A 21,690-nucleotide genomic window follows, 5' to 3' on the forward strand; every position below is an offset into this window, starting at 1 on the left:
GTAAAAAAATCTCACAGGCATCATATGTGAATAAATGGGTAGAAAATAAAGAGGCTTGAGTAGAAACTGACAAGAGAATGAGATTTCAACTCTAACCTGTAGATCTGCTTAACATATTCCCCATGATAGGTTCTCAATAACTTCAAAACATTCTAATGTTGGTAGATGTGGTTTTTTAGATGAGATCACCATCATGTGTTTTGAATAAGAATGTCACTCAATAAAAAGATTCACCATGATGTTAGGTTCTCAATAAAAATTAATTTATTGGCTTGTTCTATTCAAATTCTCCTCACAACGTTGAGGTTTCAAGAATCATCAAACATGTCGTAGGTAGTAAATTTTTGCAGTTCCAACTGAAACTATAGATAGTTAGTAAGCTGCTCTTTGAAACAATTTCTACAATCCTGAATTAGTAAATGCTTTCATAATTAAATACAACATGGCCATCAAGAATAGGAGCTTTCAAAGCTCCATGCCAGCTGGTTTGAGAAACTTAAAAGGTTATAAATAATGACTCTTCTGTAGACCTTCTGTCAAACCTTTCTCTAAGAGGCTATGGAACGAACAAATTTAATAATAGAAGGAAATAGAATGGAATGAAAATGAGTGGCACAAGATGGAAAATCTTTTCTCCTTTTATGGGAGAGGAGGGGATGTGTTATGGGCAATAAGAGGAAGCACCACGTGGCGGCTCGGGGACCCGCCACGTGGCAGCACAACAACCACAGGTAGGGGGCACCCAGGGTGGCAAAAGTCATACCCCTGAGTGACTCACACTTGGGGGTTAGGCGGCGCCGCGCAACACCATAGCGCGGGGGGGGGGGGGGGGGGGGGGGGGCATCCCCCAGCTAGGGCTGGCAATGAGCCAAGCTACTCGTGAGTTGGCTCAAGAATCGACTCGAAAATTGGCTCAATAAGCTAGCTCATGATACAAATGAGCCAAGTTTAAGCTCAAATATTTGGCTCATTTAGTAAATGAGCCGAGCTTGAGCTACCATTAGCTCAACTCATTTGGCTCACGAGCCAGCTCGATATACTTATATATATATATATATTAATTTTATAAATTTATTAAATAAAAAATATTTATTACTTAATACTCAATAATATAAATATATACTTAATAATTTTATAAATATATTATTTAAATATATATTATATATATCGCATATATTATTTAAATATATATATACATAAAAGTAAGGTAATAGTCAATTTTGAGCCGAGCCAGCTCGTAGTCATCATCGAGCCGAGCTCGAGCTAAGAAAATCAGTTCATATCGAGCTCGAGTCGAGCTATGAGCCAAGTTAAAATCAATCGAGCTGAGCTCGAGTTGGGCCTAGCTCGGCTTATTGCCAGCCCTACCCCCAGCCATGTGTGGGCCCCCCTTCCGAGCCGCGCCACACGGCACCATGGAGGGGGGCCATCCTGCCTTATCGATCATGCACCCCCGAGTGAGGGCCACTCAAGGGTGTCGTGCCTTAACGCACGCATCCTCCCACGCACCCACACGAGAGGATTCCTTGTCAACTGCACCATCTTTAGGAACATCACCAAGTCTCTGATTAGGCTCAATAGGAGTGTCAATTGCCTTGCTACTAGCATAATAGTGTCAGTCAACAGGTCAAGTACATATTTATGTTGAGAAATGAAAATGCCTTCCGTAGACCGAGCCACTTCAATGCCCAAAAAATACTTTAACTTGCCCAGCTCCTTTATCTCAATTTCCTTAATCAAGCATCCATTTAATAGCTCCATTCCTTCCATATCATTATTGGTGACAATGATATCATCCACATACACTAGCAATGTAGTGACTCCCCTTGTGATCGAATGATGTACAAACAAAGTATGGTCACCTTGGCTGACTTTGTACCCTATACTGAGCATAACCCTTGTAAACCGCCCAAACTAGGCTCTTGGTGACTGTTTCCGTCCATAGAGAGCCTTTTCAACTTGCATACCACATTCTCCTTAGTTTGTAAACCAAATTCAGGGGGTACTTCCATATAAATCTCCTCCTCTAAGTCCTCGTGTAAAAAAGCATTTTTTTACATCAAATTGTTGCAGTTGCCAATCAAGATTGGCTGCTAGGGACAACAACACCTTGACAGCATCAGACCTATATTTCACCGTAAACACCCACAAACACCATTCCGGTTGCTTCCCCTTTGGCAATCTAACCAATTCCCAGGTTTGGTTCTCCTCGAGGGCTGCCATCTCAACCTTCGTGGCATTCTTCCATTTTTCATTACCTAATGCTTCAAATAAGGTCTTGCATAACTTTATTTTATGGTTTGTGAAATCAAGAATTTAAGTGAAAGGGTCTCAATTAATTAATTAATGAGGTCACGGGTCTAACCCAAGTGGTAAAAATTAAGCCTGGTGGGCTTGGAATATATATATGGGGTATATGAGGTTCGGGCTTAGGCCCATGGTGAGAAATAAATTGAAAATAATAGACTTGGTGGTGTAATAAGAAAAAGAAAGAAAGAAAATAAATTAAGTGAGCATTTGTCAATAGCCCCTAGATATTTTTGTTTATAATATGAAAAGGACATTTTGGTAATTTCTAAAATTGGCGTGCAGATCTGTACGCACTCTTTTCCAGCAGTCTCTGTGCGTGAACCTCCTATTTCAGGGCAGTGCATATCATCTCTTTCTAATTGCACTGTTCCATTGCTCCTTCATTTCCTCTCCGTGTTCTTCTTCTACTTCACCTTCTCCATTTTATTCTCTTGCTTTTGCTCATTGCTATTGCTGCATTGCTTCCTGTACGCGAGTGGGACTTCTCTCGGATTTGTGCATCCTCAACAGGCAAGTTCTTCTTGCACTTCCACTTTATTTTTAGTGCAAGCTCACTTATACATTTTGTATTTCACTTCCTTGATTTTCTGCTTTCTCATTTAATGTTCTGCAAGTTCTTAAGCATCCTCTTTAACATTCTTCAAGTTTCCTATTAGTATTTAACAATCTTAATGAAGTCGCAGTGGGGGTTCGCATCACCCCTATTTCCTTAATGGCACCTTGGTAGGTAGGGATGCAAACCTTCGCTCGTTTGTATCCGTAGAAGCTAAGTCATATAGAGCTTTATATGTGTACTAATATACACCCCACCCCTGTTCGAACAGCCCTTATAAGAGGCAGATAAACCGTATGTATACCTTTTGGTTGATTCTAATGGCCTCTCTATACATATACATATACATATATATATATATATCCACGAGACGAACAGCTTGGTGTAGATACCCTTTGTTTTAAATAGCCTGTGTATATCTATTCAAATCAACCCGCGAGCTCTCCTCGCAAGCTCATGCCCCAAGCCTTAGCTGCAAGCTCTTCCCACGAGCTCATCCCATAAGCCCTTTGCTGCGAACTCTTCTCACAAGCCCTTTCGCTTGAGCTCATTCCTCAAGCTCTTGACCGCAAGCTCTTGCTACGAGCTCGTTCCATAAGCTCTTGCTCAACCCCTTATCCGCGAGCTCTTGCTCAACCCCTTGTCCATGAGCTCTTGCTCGACCCCTGTCTGTGAGCTCTTTCCATGAGCACTTGCCTTGAACTCTTGCCGCAAGCTCATGCCGCGAACCCTTGGTAGCAAGCTCCAACCTTATCGCAGGCCTCCACCCTTCAGGCTGCTGCGAGGTCTTATTTTAGGAATTGTTTTGTTTCGGAAACAAAATCCTTTCTTTTTTTAGGTGGTACACATATATATATGTAAAGCTAAATATATCCCATCTGATTACTGTTATCCCATGAATAACATAAATCATATATCTAAAAATATGTATTAATAGTTGGGATTCATTTAAATAAATTGTAAAGAATTCATGAGCCTCTTGAGAATTGATTAAATTCTGGATAAATCATTGTGTCTCGTGTGCTTAATTGATGTGAGTGGAAAACTATCCAGTACTGTGATATGGAAAGAAAATATATATAAGTATGGTAATAGTTGTGAGACGAAGTTTCGTGAGGTTTATATGGAAATGAATGCATGACACGATTTGTACACAGTTAGTATGTCCATGTTATGATGCATCGTATTATTTATCTTTGCGCACCTATTATTTTGCGCAGAAGGAAAGGGTACCCTAGAGCACCTAGCGCGGGATAAGGTGGCCATAGCCTAACAAGTTGGCTCCATATTTATTGTGAGGTTTTGTTTATGTGATACACTTTGGCATGTGTTGATTGATGGCTTGCGAGCCTATGAGATTTGATACTGATATTAAATTTATATGCACACTTGCATAATAGTACATGGTGATATGATACATTTAACTTGGAATTGATCGAGTCATAAATTGTGAATCTTGTATACAATTGTCGAGTTCTTGATTACTCTTTTTGGTGTCACCATATTCTTGGTTCCTATTCATTGTTTATTGTTTCCAGAACTTGTTAAGCCTTGTGGCTCACTTGATCTTCTTTGCCATTCTAGGTAAAGGGAGCTATTATTGGGGGCAAGTCCAGTGGGACTAAGGCATAAGGATAGTGATGTATGGGGATACATCCTAACTTGAGGATCCTGATCTTTATTTTGGTGAGGCTTAAGACTAATTGATTCTTATTTTGTTAGTTAGCATTAAAGCCTCTTATCTATTTTGTATGGCCTTCGAGCCCAAACTCACGAGACATTGGGAGTGTAACTGAACCCTAATTTAGTTTCCGCTGCTAGTAATGGTATGAGTTGTTTATTTAATTATGGTTTGTTCTATATCATCTTTGTAATGACCTCCTTTCGAATATCCTATGCTAGCGGGAATATTCGATAGAGGGCCCTTATAGGAATGTTGTTTAAGTTGGTTAGGAAGGTTTTATGTTTAGGAGACAGATTTGAGTAGGTTATGAACAAGTGGAGAGGGTGTTTGGCATAGGTCCTTGCCCCATTTTTAATGGCAATAGGGAGGTTAAGATCACTGAGATCAAGTTGATTACAGGAACCCATATCAAGATCAAATGTAGGTGGATCGGATGTAGGTATAGGTTTGATGGAGGATGGATTAGGTTCAGAAATAGGATTGTAGGGTTCAATCAAGACTTGGTTTAGATAATGTGGCCTACATAGGTGGAGTTCGAACCTTTCTTCTTGAGTACACTTGTAGTGAACTGGAAGAAGGCTGTATATTTTTCCTTTGTATCATAATTAGTGAGTCCTGTGTGATAGAAACTGGAGGAGACTAAGAAAAAGTAGAAGAAGAAGAAGAAGAAGGAAAATCAGGGAGGAGCAAGTCCCTATCTCCATCTTCCAAGTATGCAGTCTCCCCCTGAAGATAAGGATGACTAAAATAGGACCTCTCCTCCACAAAACTTACATCTGCTAAAACAAAAAAACCCCTTGGTAGGAGAATGAAAGCATTTATACCCCTTTTAAGTGGAGGAGTACCCAACGAAGATACATTTAAGAGCCCGAGGGTTAAGCTTGACTCTATTAGGTGTGTGATTATGAACAAAACTCAGACATCCAAAAATTTTGGGAGAGAGACCATTAGAAATAATGAACCTTGGAAAGGCTTTGGTGAGGAGCTGAATTGGACTATGGGAGTCAAGACTTCTAAAAGGTAGTTGATTGATAAGATAGGTGGTTGTTAGGGATGTTTCTCCCCAATAATGTTTAGGAACATTATTGTGAAAGAGTAGAGCTCTTGTAACAATTAACAAATTACCATTTTTCCTCTCAGACACTCCATTTTGCTAAGAGGTATAAACACAAGAAGACTCATAAATTATACCTCTTTTTTGGAAGAAAATAGACAAAAACTGATTAAAAAAGTCTCTAGCATTGTCTATCCAGACCCTCTTTATTTCAACCCCAAACTGAGTTTTGATCATATCATAGAAATTTGGAAAGATTGTGCACACTTCTGATTTAACCTCTAATAAGTATAACCAAACCACTCGTGTGCAGTCATCCACAAATAAAACAAACCATCTAGCCCCTGAGATATTAGGAATAGGAGAAGGCCCCATGTATCACTAAGAATTAGAGTAAATGGGAGAGAACTTTTGTTATTATTAAGAGGAAATGAGACCCTTCTACGTTTAGCAAGCTCACACACATCACAATGAAATTCTCTAACATCTAATCCCTTGAATAATGAGGGAAACAACAACTTAAGAACCCTAAAAGATGGATGACCAAGACGAAAATGATGGAGCCAAATCATATCTTTATTGAACTTAACTAAGAATGATATAGGGAAAATTCTCCTTTTATCAGTCTGTCCACTAAGATCTTCAAGATAATATACTCCATCATTTACCCTAGCACGCCCAATCATCCTTCTCGAGTCCTTTGATTGAAATTCACAAAAGGAGGGATAAAAGAAGACACGACAGTTAGCATCGGTGGTTAATTTTTTAATGGAAACAAGATTGGTGAAGAGTTTAGGGACATGGAGAGCATTCTTTAGGATTAGGTTGTTGTTTATAAGGACATCTCCTTGTCCAGCTACAATTGTTAAGGATCCATTAGCCAAAATTATTTTCCTTGGGCTAGGACATGGTGTATAGGACATAAATTAGTGAGAGGAAAAAGCCATATGGTTTGTGGCTCTGGAGTCAAGAATCCAAGTGTTTTGTAAGGTTACATCTAAAGCATGAAAGGTAAGAGAAAATGAAGATATACCTGTGAAGGCTAGAGTGCAAGTACATGTCCCTAGTTTTTTCTCCAGCGTCCCTAGCAAGTTCCTTAGCTTCTCAATCTTCTCCTGGTTTAGCTCCATTGTTTTTGCTTGATCTAGAGCTTTTCCCTCAGTGGTCTACTAGTTATTGGCCACATATACTTGTCCCTTTTGTTGTCCACCCTTAGTTGGCTTATCATGAAGTTTTCAACACTTTTCAATAGTATGCCTAGGCTTCTTGTAGTATGTGCACCACAAGTTGTCCTTATTTATTGTCTTCGATGAATCAAGAACCTTCCTATCTTCTCTAGGTTATTTCTCCTAGCCAAGACCCCTCAAGGCTAAGAATGTCGAGCTATCCTTAGAGGTAGTCTCAAGCATCACCCCTCTTCTACCTTTCTTCGCACGTACAATTGATATTGCCTCATTTAGAGAAGATAAATCAGCATTTCCAAGTATTTGGACTCTAACCGCATCATACTCCAAATTCAGACTCGCGAGGAAATCATAAGTCCTCTCTTTTTCAACAAATCTCTTTTGTTTGGCAACATTTTCACTCCACTTCATCTGGATATACTGGTAGTGATCCAATTCTCGCCACAAGGTTTGCAATAATTTTGCATATTCAGTTATAGACCAAGTCGCTTGTTTAGTGGTTGCCTTAGTCCTAATTTCATAAATCTGGGCAGCATCATTTACCTTCGAATAAGTAAGCTTCACAACCTCCCAGATCTCCTTGGCCGTTTTAAAGAACATGACAGTGTCGCTGATTTCTGGCACCATGGAGTTCCAGAGTCAGACATCACTAACGAGTCATCTTCATCCCATGTGGCATACATAGGATCGTCGTCCTTAGGCTCCATTCCAAGTAAGTGGCTCAACTTCCCTTTTCCCTTCAAGAATGTCCTAATCAATTGAGACCACTTCAAGTAATTTTTTCCATTCAATAAATAGGCTGCTTGGATGTTCTATAACTCTCCACTGGATATTGCACTATTGCTGGAATTTCCAACAAAAAGGACTTCAGTTGTGCTACCGGATTCCATGGAGTCAGTCATGGTTATAAGGTTATGAAAGAGGATTGGATCAAAGTAGGCTTTGGCCACAAAAAGCCAAAAAAGAATACCTTACTTCGAGGGTATGAACCTAGGGCTCTGATACAAAGTCAAGATGACGAGAAATCTAATCATACTTTCATTTAAAGGTTATAAGAAAATATATACACAGCCTATTCTCTCGTATAGGCAGTTTCCTAATTAGATAGTTTCCTAATATAAATTAGGAAATATTTACAAGAAAATATTCAAAACAATATAAAAGGATGCATGTCAATCTCCATATCAATCAAACATATGCAGTAATCTTCTCAGGTTTCTAACAGGTCCTCACAAGATTTTGAAGAAGATCAATGACAATGTCTATGTCGTAGATTTGCCAGATTTGATGGGTATATCCAAGATGTTCAACATTGCAGATCTTTATTCCTATCATTCCTTAGAAGAACCCTTATACCCTAATCTTCATGACAACTTGAGATCGAGTTTTTCTAAAGTGGAGGGGACTGACATGGAACATCCAGCCCAAAGGAGTCCAAAAGAAGCCGGATGAGCCATTCAGTTTTCTATAGCAGTTACGATTTCCTACTGCAATTAAGATTTCAGTTTTTGTTTTCTACTTCAATTATAATTTCAGTTTTCTACTTTAATTAGGATTTGACTTTTGTTTCTCTTCCTGATTCAACTAGGAATTCCTTTTCCCAGTCAATTAAGGTTTAGGATTAGCCTATAAATATTCTTGTTCTAAATATTAGAGAACAGCTTTCAAATAATATCAGATTTCTTCTCTTAAATTCAATTTCGTCTTCAGTTTCAACATGAAACTGTTTCAAATCACTTCCTACGCTCTCTCACAATTTTTCAAAATTTCCCACACAAAGGTGGCACCAATTCTTCATAATTTCCCACAAAAAGGTCTCAAACAAAATTTATATAATTAACAAGGTAAAGGAGGTAAAATACTTACAGTGACACATCCATTAGAATAATGCTCCAGTTTCTGTTCTTCAAGTTGACCTGGAATTAAGCATCAATTAATTGCAAGCTCAATAAGAGAACAATCATAGGTATACATGTTTATTGTTAGTTTATTCTCTATTCTTTATCGGATGTGTAAAACGTCTTAAAGGAAGGGGAATGAAAGAAAACATTACAATAAGGAGCATAACAAACAGCAAAGAAGCCTGTCATGAACTAAGGCTTTGATTATTTGTGTGATTGGTCAATATTCGGCAAATTTAAAAGCTATAATTAGGATATGATCTATCTATGTTACTGTAAATAGAAGATTACTTAATTAGAAGATTTGTTTCAATAGTTAGGTAGACATCCTATGTGTATATATGTATCTTCCAGTTCAATGAGAAAGTAAGTCATATTTTTCCACTTGGTATCAAAGCCTAAGAAACCCTAGGACTCTTTTTTTCGAGCCTTTATTGCCGACTGCCCTTCTATTGCTACTGATAGCCTACCACTAGTAGCCTTCATTGTTGCCCAGCCTTACCTGCTACTACAAACATCACTACCAGCCTTCATTGTTGCGATAGTGCTTTATTTCCCATTCTTTCCTTAGCCATTCCCATTAACTTGAGATGTCAGCCACCACTGATGAAGTTAGTTCCCATGACACGAGGGAAACACCGGCACCCATGCTGCTTCAACCATCGGGAGAATTGCAGCAAATCAATGCTGCCTATCGGTTGGATGGAAGAAATTATCTTAAATGGTCCTACTTGATTCAAACCATTTTGAAAGGGAAAGGAAAGAGAGCCATATTATAGGAACCGAACCAAAGAAAAAAGATCTAGCCTATGCTGTAATACCCAAGAACTTTGGATTATTATTTTAAAGGAAAAATGGAAATTTGGGAAAATAGGTATCTGAAAAGCCCGAAAATTTTACCAAATCAGCCGAAGGGAGTACCCTGAAGCTTAAATGCCTAAGGAAATAGGAATGCCTTTAACGAGCATATCGAGGCATGATTTTTAAGACCGAAAGAAATCGAATCAGAAACTATTTCGGTACAGCTATGGATTGGGCTGAAAAATCGAATTCTCATAGGAGACTCCCGAAATGATGACGGAAGCCTCAGGAAGCTTCGATTCGTCGAGTAGAACAACTCTTCAATGACATTAGGAAAAAACGAGTAGGTTTACGGCAAAAACAAAGAAGCGGGCCTAAGTGTAATTTTCAAAAAATTGCCTGAGGGGGGTTAAAATGACATTTTTCCGAAAGTTTCAAGGGAGAGAGGGAAAGATTAGGACTTGAGGGACCTAATGGAAATATTCAAAAGTTGAGGGGCTTTTGTGAAAGAGGGCCAAAACAGAAAAGACCAAAATAGTGGGGCAAAAGTGCAAAAAAATGAAAATCTTGGCCATGGAATCCGACCAAGCCACGAGGGGTCGTTGAAAGCCTCTGGGTTCGCATGGCGGTGGTCAGGGAGGGCCGAGGAGTGATGATGAGCCGACAATGGCCACCGGGGTGGCCGGAATTTTGAAAAAATCGGCCAAAAAAGCTGGCCGCGAAAACAAAGCCTGCAACTTGCTTTTTTGGTCACGTGAGGATGCTTTCAGGTCGATCCAAGGGAGGTGAGGACGTTTAAGGCAATGGGTGAGGCGGCCAAGGCCATTTCGAAGCTCGATTTTCGCCTATAAATAGAGCTCATAATGGCCGAAATTTTCAGAACTTTGAAGCTCAAATCGAGGGCTTTTTCGAACGAATTGAGAGGCAAGAATAAAGGGCTTTTGTTGCCCATAAGTTGGAGAGCATTTCTAGAGAATTTGGTGAGCAACGAAGCATAAACAAGCAAGATTCGAAGTCTCGCCGGAGCCCTAGGCGGATGCTCTAGCCAACACTTCGAGCCTCCAGTTGACCGACTTCCGAACCTCCTTTCAGGCTTATTCAGGTACCATCGTGATCGATTTGGGCTAAGCTTCGTCGTGATGTAAAAATATCGATTTTTCGATGTGCCGTCGCCAGAGAAAATGACCGGCACGTGGGCTTCACGCTCCAGCCTCACTTGCCCTACCACGCGCTGGCGCGTGTGGGCAGGTGTGAGCTTGGATTTTTCTAAAAAAAAATTTAATATGCTGAGAAAAATATTTTAGGATTTATCATAAAAAAAGATTTGGAAAAAAAATGATGTAGGTATTTATTTTGGATTGTTAGAGAAATTAATTGGAGAAAAATAGAGAAAATGCCAAGAAAAATGAGGAAAAATAGTTTGTATTAATGATTTAAATAAATATCTTGCCTGGGGTGCCTTGGGATTTGAGGTGAAACAATTGGTGCGAATTTCAAAGTTGGCACGAAAATCGAGACAAGTAGCACGCTTTTCGTGGTATCCCTATTTTTGAGAAAAGTGAGTAATTTTATCCTGAACATGGTTTTGTGAGTGGTTTTGTCCCTATAACCCGTATGCAACATGTATACCTTTCTACGCATGATATTTATGTATGTTTTGATCGTCTTCGTTATATTTGTTCATATTCTATTGCATGGAAAGTTATGATATTCACATGGCACGATATTATTGACATATTGAAACTCGTGCATGGAATTGGGATGTCGCCTTAAGAGTGTAGCCGTAATTTCCCAAGGGCAATTGATGGAACAACGTTAGGCTTATCCTGCAGAGGTTCGGAATTCTGCCTACGGTTCCGTGCCGGCCTAGTAGGCCAGGGAAATTCCACTAGGGTATATGTTTATAAATGTCCATGCATCATTCATTCATTCATGCTTATCTAACCCTCACTTAGAAGATTACATCTTCTAATATTGGACTATGTCCCTGAAATATTCCACATTCCAGGCGAGGCAAGCAGCCGGAAGGGTAAGGAAGTGATCGAGGCCTGATCGCAACGAAAATTTTGTGGGTCCCATGTGGGACTAGGGCCATATATTCCATTTGGTTGTATTATTTAGATTTTAAATAAATGCTTGTAAGGATGTGTTGGGTAAACGATGTTTATAAACCCATGTTATGTTTTCGAGGTTTCATACAGGTTCTAATCTTGCTTCCGCTTATATTTTAAATGTATCATTGCTTCGCTATGTTTGGGAGTGTTATATATAAAGGTCATGTTGAGGATTTATTGTTGATTTATGTATGATGAAAAAAAAAAATCCTAGTATATATTTTAATGCCCTGGAAGGCGGGGTGTTACTTATGTGGCATGGGATGAAGGAGATTCCATGATCATTGCATGGCTGTGGAGTTCCATGGCACCCGAAATCAATGACACCTGCATGCTTTTATCAACAACAAAGGAGGTCAAGGAGTCTATCCACCAAACCTACTCAAAGGTGAATGATGCAGCCCAGATCTATGAGTTGAAGACCAAAATAGCTGCATTGAAGCAAGAAAACAGAACCGTCACCGAGTATGCCAATTTTCTAAAAGGACTCTAGCAAGAGATGGATCACTACCAAGTAATTGAGATGAAAAACAACGATGATGCAACCAACTTGAAAGCTTTTATAGACAAAGATCACACCTACGATTTTCTTGCAGGCCTCAACATGGAGTATGATCAGGTGAGGGTTCAAATCTTAGGCAAAGATGACTTACCTTCACTTAATAAAGTGATTTCAATTATTATAGCTGAAGAAAGCAGGAGGGGTGTCATGTTGGGCACAAAACCAATTGAGGCCTCAATAAGGGTGGAAAATGGAGGAGGAAGTCATGGGTTTAAGAAGGACCAATTGCTTGGAGAGAATGGAAAAACAGTTCTCAAATCCACAAGCAATGACAACTGTGAGAATATGTGGTGTACTTTCTGCAAGAAACATAGCATACTAGGGAGATGTACTGGCAACTACATGGAAACCCATTGAGCAAAGAATGGGGAAATAAAGGTGGACAACAGCCGCATAGGAGCCAGGGACAAGTTAATATGGCAACCTTGCAAGGGGAAAAATAGTCCCATGAACCAAAAGAATTCAACAAGGAGGAGATTGAAAGGCTAAGGTACTTTTTAAGTACTCTTGACACACCATCCTCTTCAGTACCTACTCATTGCTACAATCAAGTAAGCCTCCAATTTCACATGCTTTAAATGCCTTTGATACATCCTTTAAAAACTCATGGATTATTGACTCCGGAACCACAGACCATATGACTTCTTCCTCCCAATTTTTTCTCTCATACTCACCATGTTCTAGCAAACAGAAAATTGCTACAACTGATGGTTTTTTTTTATCACAATAGCTAGAATATGAGAGATTAAAATCAATCCTTCCTTGACCCTTAAAAATGTCTTTCATGTGCCTAAATTGTCCAGCAAACTACTCTCCGTATCCAAACTATCCTATGACGCTAATTGCAAAGCGATTTTTCTTCCTTCTTGTTGTTTGTTTTAGGTCAAGGACTTGGGACTGATGATTGGACATGCTAAGGAACGGAATGGCTTATACTATCTTGAGAAATCTGAGGAAGTACCCATTGGCAAGTGGAATCAACCCTTAACATACCTTTCAGAACCACATATCCCCCTTAAGGACACTATTTGGCTACATCATTATAGGATGGGACATCCTACTTTTTCCACTCTTAAAATCCTATTCCCTTCTTTGTTTAAGAACCTTGATATTAAACAATTTCAATGTGATGTTTGTGAGTTTGTCAAACATAGACGTGTTGTTTTTCCTGCTAGTAATAACAGATGTCATACTCCTTTTTAATTGATTCATAGTGATATCTGGGATCCATCAACCATTCCAAATGTTTCTGGGGCACGTTGGTTTGTTTCATTCATTCATGATTGCACAAGGGTTACATGGGTCTTTCTTGTTAAATCTAAATCTAATGTGAGTGATATTCTTTCCAATTTCCTTTCTATGATCCACAATCAATTTGGGGCATAAATCAAACGGTTTTGGCAGATAATGCAAGGGATTATTTCAACCAAACCCTTTCCAACTATTTCCTTCAATGGGGAATTATTCATGAATCCTCATGTGTTTCTACCCCTCAACAGAATGGAATTGTAGAATGAAAGAACAGCCATCTCCTAGATACTACTAGGGCATTGTTGTTTCACAAAAATGAGCCTAAACAATTTTGGGGGAAGTTGTCCTCACAGCAACTTATGTCATAAACCAATTACCCTCCCGAATGTTACATTTTCAGACTCCAATGGTTGTTTTATCCCACTTCTATCCTGCTCTTCCTACCACAAATCAACTTAGTCCTAAACTATTCGAGTGTGTTTCATTTGTTCATATTCATAGCCCTCATCGAGGGAAGTTGGATCCTACAGCTCTTAAGTGTGTCTTTGTGGGCTATTCTTCTACACAAAAAGGGTACAAATGCTATCATCCTCTGACTAAAATTTTTTTGGTTTTTGCAGATGTTACCTTTGTTGAAACTGAATCCTATTTTACCCACCTTTTTCTCCAAAGGGAGACCTCAAGTGTGGAAGATAAGGATGAGTTGTTCCTTCCTAACTTTCTGCCAACTCGAGCTCCTAAACCTCTGCTTGAACAACCTACATTTGAACCTCTTCCTCCTGACCTACTGCCCGAACCTGCATTTAACTCTACCCCACTTGCACTTGACTCTACCCCACAAACTCATAAACCTAAATCCTTCCTCCAACCTGTTCTCCAAATTGCATGGGAAGAGAACACCACTAACAAACATTTTCTCCAAATTTACTCAAGAAGAAATAATCCATAACTTGAACCAAGGCCACACCTATCTGTTATGACCCTAAGGGTAATTTTGAAATTTTCTTGTAATAACCGTAGCCCACATGGCCACTTTTGTAGTTGGCATGGCCCTAGGGTTTAGCTAGGGTCTTAGAAGGAATTGGAAGAAATTAGGGGAAGAAACAGAGAAGAATTGAAGGGGAAGATAGAACAGAATTAGGGAGGAAGTAAGGAGAAATGAGAGGGAGAATGGAAGAGAATTGTAGAGAGAAATCAGTTCTTGTTTATCAATTCAAAACATAATCCTCTCCTCTTATAATTGGTCTTTTATAGGCATAGCTAGCTGCATAACTAACTTCTAACAGCACCCATGTGCTCCTAACAAAAAGCCAAATTTCCCTAACAAACTATTATACCCTATTACAATAATGCCCTTTTATTGCTCCTAGGGTCATGACAGTAGTCGGTTGCTAGAATGTTCCCCATGGTTGTGATGTGAACCAATGGAAAGGGCCTATATAAGGCCAAATGTATGAGGACAAGAATTTTATGCTTAATGAGAAACTCTTTTCCTCTTGAATTCTCTCTCTTTTCTCTCTCATTCTCTCACTTTTCCCTTCAAAACTCTCTTCTCTCTTTCACTCGATTCTTCTAATCCTCTATAAATTCAAGTCTCAACCAAGAGACTTGGCATTTGGTATTAGAGTCGGTCATCCTCGGTTGTGATTTTGACGTAGGACGGGTGTGAATTTGGTGTAGCAGATCGAAGGTAATTGAGGTGATCAGTCCGTGAACAGGATGGCAGAGGGGACCCGATTGAAGTAATTGGAGTATTGCATGAAAGCGATGGAGTTTGGAATGTCTCAAACGTAGGAAGCGATTTCCCAGAGCAGAGAAGAAGTAAGGGCGATCCCTGATAAATTGTGCAAAGATATGGTGGCCTCTTAAGGAGTTTAGAGAGAACTGAAGAGGCATAGGGAGACTATGGAGCAATACAGACAGCGAATCAACAGCATGTTTAACATGTTGTCTTCCCTTCCTCAATTCTAGTTGCCACTAGAATTTCCTCCCAAATCAGTACCCAATCAAGGAATGGTGGGACAAGGAATTCTCCCTAGACCCCAAGGAGTGACAAAAGCGAGAAATTCATTGAATGAGGAGATAGGAGATCAGGTAAGGGAATTCAATTCTCCTAGATCTAATCAAGGCCCTATGCCGAGATTGGAGATACCTCTATTTGAAGGATCCAAACCCAGATGGTGGATGCTAGGTGTGAGAGGTTCATTTAGTTCTACAGTATAGCTGAAAATCAACGGATCAACCATGTTACAGCCAATCTGAATGATATGGCTGATGCATGGTTCCAAGGGTGGTATAGATCAAGAGGAATGGATGGGAGGTGGATTGAATTTGCAGAAGAATTGTGTAAATGCATTAGGGAGAGGAATATGGCTGATGTAATCAACTAGTTTAACAAACTAAAGCAGGAAGGGTCAACAACTAAATACCAAGAGAAGTTTGAGGAATTAGGAGCATTAATGTGGAATGCTCAACCAACCCTTACCAATCAGTATTTTGTATCTAGCTTCATTAGTGGCCTTAAGGATGAATTAAGGTCCGTGGTGAAAATGATGATGCCTATTAACGTTAGGCAAGCGGCAAAGAAGGCTAGATTACAAGAGTTGATGATGGAGGCAATTTTTAAGAAGAACAAAGCCATGCTAAGGCCAATTCCACCCAATAGCCACCTTATAGGAGGAAATACCGGAGCCTTAGTGGTTGGGGTGGCATCAGGGGGACCTAAGGTTAACCCCACTCTTCTCAGGTCTACTATTATGGAGCAAAGGAGATTGATGGGATTGTGCTACAGATGCAGAGAGAAGTATAGCCTCGGGCACTAGTATAGGAGGGAGCTACTGATCATGGAATGGGAGGAAGAGGACAGGACTAAAGGATTGGTGGAAGGGGAAGAGGAGGAGAAGCAAGAAATGTTTAGACCATACTCTGTAAGAGGAGTCGGAGCAAGAAGGTGGGGAAATCTCTTTCCATGCCCTTAGGGGGGAACCAATTGGTAAGATTATTAAGGTGCAAGGGTAGATGAGTAAGAAGAAATTATTGGTGTTAATAGATAGTGGTAGCACTCTCAATTTCTTGAATGAAGCTACTGCCAAGGAACTAAGATGAGAGATGACTGCCACAACTCCCCTGTTCGTGATTGTGGCCAATGGAAGCAAGATATATAGTCACAGCAAGTGTGAGGGGTTCCAATGGAGGATGCAAGGGCATGAATTCCAAGCTGATTTGAGGATTTTGGAGTTGAGAGGATGTGACATTGTGTTAGGTGTTGACTGGATGAAGACAGTTACCCCTGTCACTTTTGAGTTTAACAAATTAGTAGTCACTGTGGAGATAGGAAACACAAAGCTTACCCTTATTGGCATTATGGAGCAGGGGGAATGTAAATTGATCAAAGGAAGGAAACTACAAAGGTGGATGCAGAGTAAGGGGGGACAAATTGCTCAGACGTATTCCATTCACACCTTGGAATGGAATGGATAGGAAGTCAAGGAGGCAAGGGAGGATCATCAAACAGAGGGCAACCTGGCCATGTTCCAATCCTCCACTAAGGTACCACTTCTTGATAGTTTAAACTTACTTTTACAAGAATTCCAGGACTTATTTGTTGAACCTCATTCTCTACCACCTCAGAGGGCCCTGGACCACTCTATATACCTCAAACCCCACTCTACTCTAGTGAACATACAAGCCTCCATCTTAGACAAGCAGGTGATCAATCAAGGTTCAGTGCCCCTAACTCAGGTGCTAGTAGTAAGGTGGTCTCACAAAGATCCCAACCACACAAATTGGGAGTATCTACCCAAGTTGCTCACTCAATTTCCGCAACCTAATGGGCTACTCTAGATTCTTGAGGACAAGAATAATTTCTAAGGGTAGGTAATGTTATGACCCCAAGGGTAATTTTGAATATTTCTTGTAATAATCGTAACCCACGTGACCACTTGTGTAGTCAGTTATTGGAATGTTCCTCACAGTTGTGACATGAACCAATGGGAAGGGCCTATATAAGGCTAGATATACGAGGACGAAAGTTTTATGCTTAATTAGAAACTCTTTCCATCTTGAATTCTCTCTCATTCTCTCACTTTTCCCTCCAAAACTCTCTTTCCTCTTTCTCTTGATTCTTCTAATTCTCTGTAAATTCAAGTCTCAACCGAGAGACTTGACACTATAAGCAATTCCAATGTCTAGAAATGAGGTAACGTCTATTGACTCAGCTTCTAATGTTGATTCCACGGCTAGTATTGACCTTCCTATAACACTAAGGAAAGGAATTAGAGAGTGTACAAAATATCCCTTATATCCACTCTCTCACTTTGTATCCTTTAAAAGATGCTTTCCATCTTGTAGAAGCTTTCTTACAAATATTCCATTCCTACCACATTATTAGAGGCTTTAAAATGTGAAAATTTAAGGAATGTCATGAATGTTGAAATGCAGGCCTTGAAGAAGAATAATACTGGGAGATAGTGGATTAACCAAAAGGGAAGAAACCTTTCGAGTGCAAATAGGTCTTCACAATCAAGTATAAAGCAAACAGTACACTTGAAAGATACAAGGCCGGGTTGGTAGCTAAAGGTTACACCCACATATGGAATAAACTACCAAGAAACTTTTTCCCCGATAGCCAAAATGAACACGGTCAGAATTCTCTTATCCCCTACCAACTAACTTTGATTGGCCTTTACTACAATTTGATGTGAAGAATACTTTCTTGCACAGAGACCTTGAAGAGGAAATTTATATGGACATACCCCCAGAGTTCAACAAAAACAAACCAGGAACTAAGGCTTGTAGACTCAAGAAGGCACTATATGGCCTAAAACGGTCGCCTAGAGCTTAGTTCGAGAGATTTTCTAAAGTAATGTAGGCCATGTGTTATAAACAGAGCCAAGGGGACCACATTCTACTCATAAAACAGCCGGGTTCAAGTTTTGTTACAACTCTTATTGTTTATATTGATGACATTATAGTGACAGGAAATGATGAAAAGGAGAGGCAGAACTTGGGCAAATGTTTGGCTGAGGAGTTTGAGAACAAGGAATTAGGGAATTTGAAGTATTTTCTAGATATTAAAGCGGCATGGTCCAAATAGGGGATATTTATATCCCAACACAACTATGTCCTTGATCTTTTGTGAGACATAAGGAAAATGGCTCGCAAACCATCCACCATTCCAATTGACCCTAATCACAAACTTGGTGAAGCTAAGGGAGATAGAGACACAAACAAAGAGGCATATCAGAGGTTGGTCGGCAAGCTAATTTACTGATCTCACACACGGCCAAATATAGCCTATTTCATTAGTATAGTAAGTCAATTCATGCACAAACCCAAGGAACTTCACCTGTCAGCAATCTATAGAATCTTACATTACCTCTGTGGAAGACATAAGTTGTCCGTAGCAGGTTGCAATTGTGCTCTTAGTTGCAGTAGATTATATTTGTTATAATTGTTGTAATGTTTAGTTAGGTGGTTGGGCAATTCATAACTTGATGTATTTTTCATTTTTGATTGTTTCTTCTTTTCGACTGTGAAGCTCTCGCTTCATGGTATCAGAGCTAATCGACAAGCGTCAATGGCTTCCAATCATGAATTCAATCCTTCCTCCTCCTCTTTACCTAACTCCGCTTCTACGTTATCGTCGACCTCTTAGTCTGACTTTACAACGATAGCAAAATCGTTCAATTTCATTCTAATCAAACTTGATTCCGACAATTATCTATTTTGGAAAGCTCAAATATTGGCCATGATCAGAGCGTTTGACTTGCTTCCATACATCAACAAGTCTCCAGCACCTTCGAAGTACATCAAAGATCCAGGAAATTCCAACCACAAGGCTCAAGTTCTAAATCCTGAATACCTCAATTGGATAAGGTCAAATCAATTACTTTTAGGCTGGTTGTTTTCTACTATTGAGAAAGAAGTTTTGGCGCAAGTGATTCATTGCGAATCATCAACTAAGGTTTGGAGTGTTCTTGAGAATCTTTACTCACAACAAACGGTTGCCAAATCTTTTCAATTGAAACAACAGCTTAGATCTATACGAAAGAATGATTTGTCTATAAATGATTATATTATGAAAATCATGACCATAGGACATGCCTACCTGCCATTGGAGAACCTTTAAATGACAAAAAATTACTTATGGCAATCTTACACAGATTGGACAATGATTATGAAATAGTTGTGAGTATTGTTACGTATCAAATGGATGAAATCAACTTAGAAAAGGTTCAATACTTGTTACTGATGCATGAACAAAGGCTTTATGCCAAGGATATATCTAACTCCTCTATTTCTGGTCTTGAATCTGTAAATGTAAATTTAGCCTCTCAATGGTTTAGAATTGAGAATGGATTGAATAGAGGTGGTTCTTCAAATAGAAATGGTTCCTTTAAAGAAGGTAATTCTAGAGGAGGACGAGGATGTGGCAAATCCTCAGGCAGGAGAATATACTGCCAATTGTGTGGAATGCCTGGTCATTTTGCAGACAAGTGCTATCATAGATTTGATCAGAATTTTCATAGGAGTTTCACTCAAAATTTTTGGTTCACAGTTTGAGTTTGGTAGAGGAGGAGGTATGCTGCAATCTGGTTCATAGTCATTTATAGCTCATTCCATAGGTTCTAATGAAGCCTACTTAACTAAGTTAGGGTCTAATCCTAGAACTTACTATAGCTGTTTGCCTCAACCTTTAGAAACCTCCCAATTTTCTTCTACCTCATCCTATCACAATGAACCTTCTTGGATTGTAGACTCAGGAGCCACTAACCACATAACCTCCAACCTTAGCAATCTTTCTCTCCACTCTCCTTACAATGGTAGTGACAAGGTTGCAGTTGGCAACGGTAAGAAGCTTTCTATTTCTAATATTGGCCTGTCATGAACCTAGGGTTCATAACAGGGTTGGAATTGGCAATCGGAAGGATCCAATTGAATAGAACTAAAATAGAATGATTCAAGAAGGAAATGGGGCAGAAATTAGAGAGAAACGAGAGAGAGATTTGAGAGAATTGTAGAGAAGGCACTATACAATGATGCCCTTCTATTGTTCCTTGGGTCATGACAATTCCCCCCTCCTTGAGAGAGTTTTTGTCCCCAAGAACTTCAGCAATTGGTCACTAGTCTTACCCAATACCAGCCCTCTCAATCTGTTTCATTCCTCTTTCCTTCTTTCTCCTTCTAAACCTCTTCATTTTCATTCTTAGGTTTCCAAGATTAATTCCAAGCCTAAGTTGACCCAAAACTTCCATAGGGAAAACTTCATCAAGTTCAAGCCAAATACAACCACTCCCAGTAATAGTTATCCAATCAAGCTTGGTCTCCAATCTATGGACATGATCAGCCATCAATTCATCCCTCAATGCAGTAGACAACAACTTGGATTTGCCAGTGGAAGTAAAAAACAGCACAGCAATGGAAGTTCTGTTCCCTTCGAAAAAACCTTTGGCTTCTTTTGCTATATCCCTTAGCTTTCCTCCAGCTAGTGCTAAATTCACCTTCTTGTTGCCTATTTTATCCCAACTTAAGGACAGTTCAGCATGCTTCGGAACCAAAATCCCATCGAAAGAATAACTCTTCTCAACCTTCAACTTCTTCCTTACTACCGGTCCAAGTTCATCAGCCTTAGGGTCAGTTTTCGTAAAGCCAATATAAGATTGTTTAGGTCCTTTAATCGGATTTGTCTGATCCCATGTTGTTCCATCTGCATCTTTATCTCTTTGTTTCTTCTTTAGTGCTTTCAATGTTAATTCTTGGAGCCTGGCACTATCAGCAGCATGCTTAAGAGTCTTGGGCTGAAGCACTATCACCATTGGCCTCAACTCTTTGTTCAAGCCAAATAAGAAGCTTGAAACGAAATAGGATTCTGTCAAATAGGGGTTATGATTAAGCATCAAGGCTATCAGCTCTTCAAACCTCAATTGGTACTCCATCACTGACCCTACCTGCCTGATTTTATTGAACTCCTCCACCACATTAGACAAGCCTCGATCTCCAAACCTCTTCTTAGGCTGCCCCATTTTAAGGGACTCCTCTTGGTTAGAACTTCTGCGATAATCATCAAAAAATTTCGCGGGAAAGCTATAATGATACTTCTTAGTTAGTATCATTGCAAGCTCCTGTAATTGCTCATGTAACATATGGTTGAATTCCTTGCTCATATCATGCACCACACTCCTTGTTTCCTTTTTGTTCCCAGTTGAAAATACAACCTTCTTTTGCTGCCCTTGAGACTCCATTTGTCTCATGCATGAACTGCTCCCCATGGTCGA

The 21,690-nt window shown here is 39.6% G+C and overlaps 1 protein-coding gene across 3 annotated transcripts in view; it reads right to left on the reverse strand.

Moving 5' to 3' along the window:
• Positions 1 to 21,690, reverse strand: part of LOC127802432 (probable ubiquitin-like-specific protease 2A) — a 124,910-nt gene that overhangs the window by 78,599 nt on the left and 24,621 nt on the right. For all 3 annotated transcript variants that reach the window (XM_052338236.1, XM_052338235.1, XM_052338237.1), the window contains exon 4: positions 8,652 to 8,701. In XM_052338236.1, coding sequence (XP_052194196.1) covers positions 8,652 to 8,701 — 50 coding nt within the window. The remainder of the gene's footprint in view (positions 1 to 8,651; positions 8,702 to 21,690) is intronic.

This window comes from Diospyros lotus, chromosome 5, assembly GCF_014633365.1.
Source record: "Diospyros lotus cultivar Yz01 chromosome 5, ASM1463336v1, whole genome shotgun sequence".
Lineage (NCBI taxonomy): Eukaryota > Viridiplantae > Streptophyta > Magnoliopsida > Ericales > Ebenaceae > Diospyros > Diospyros lotus.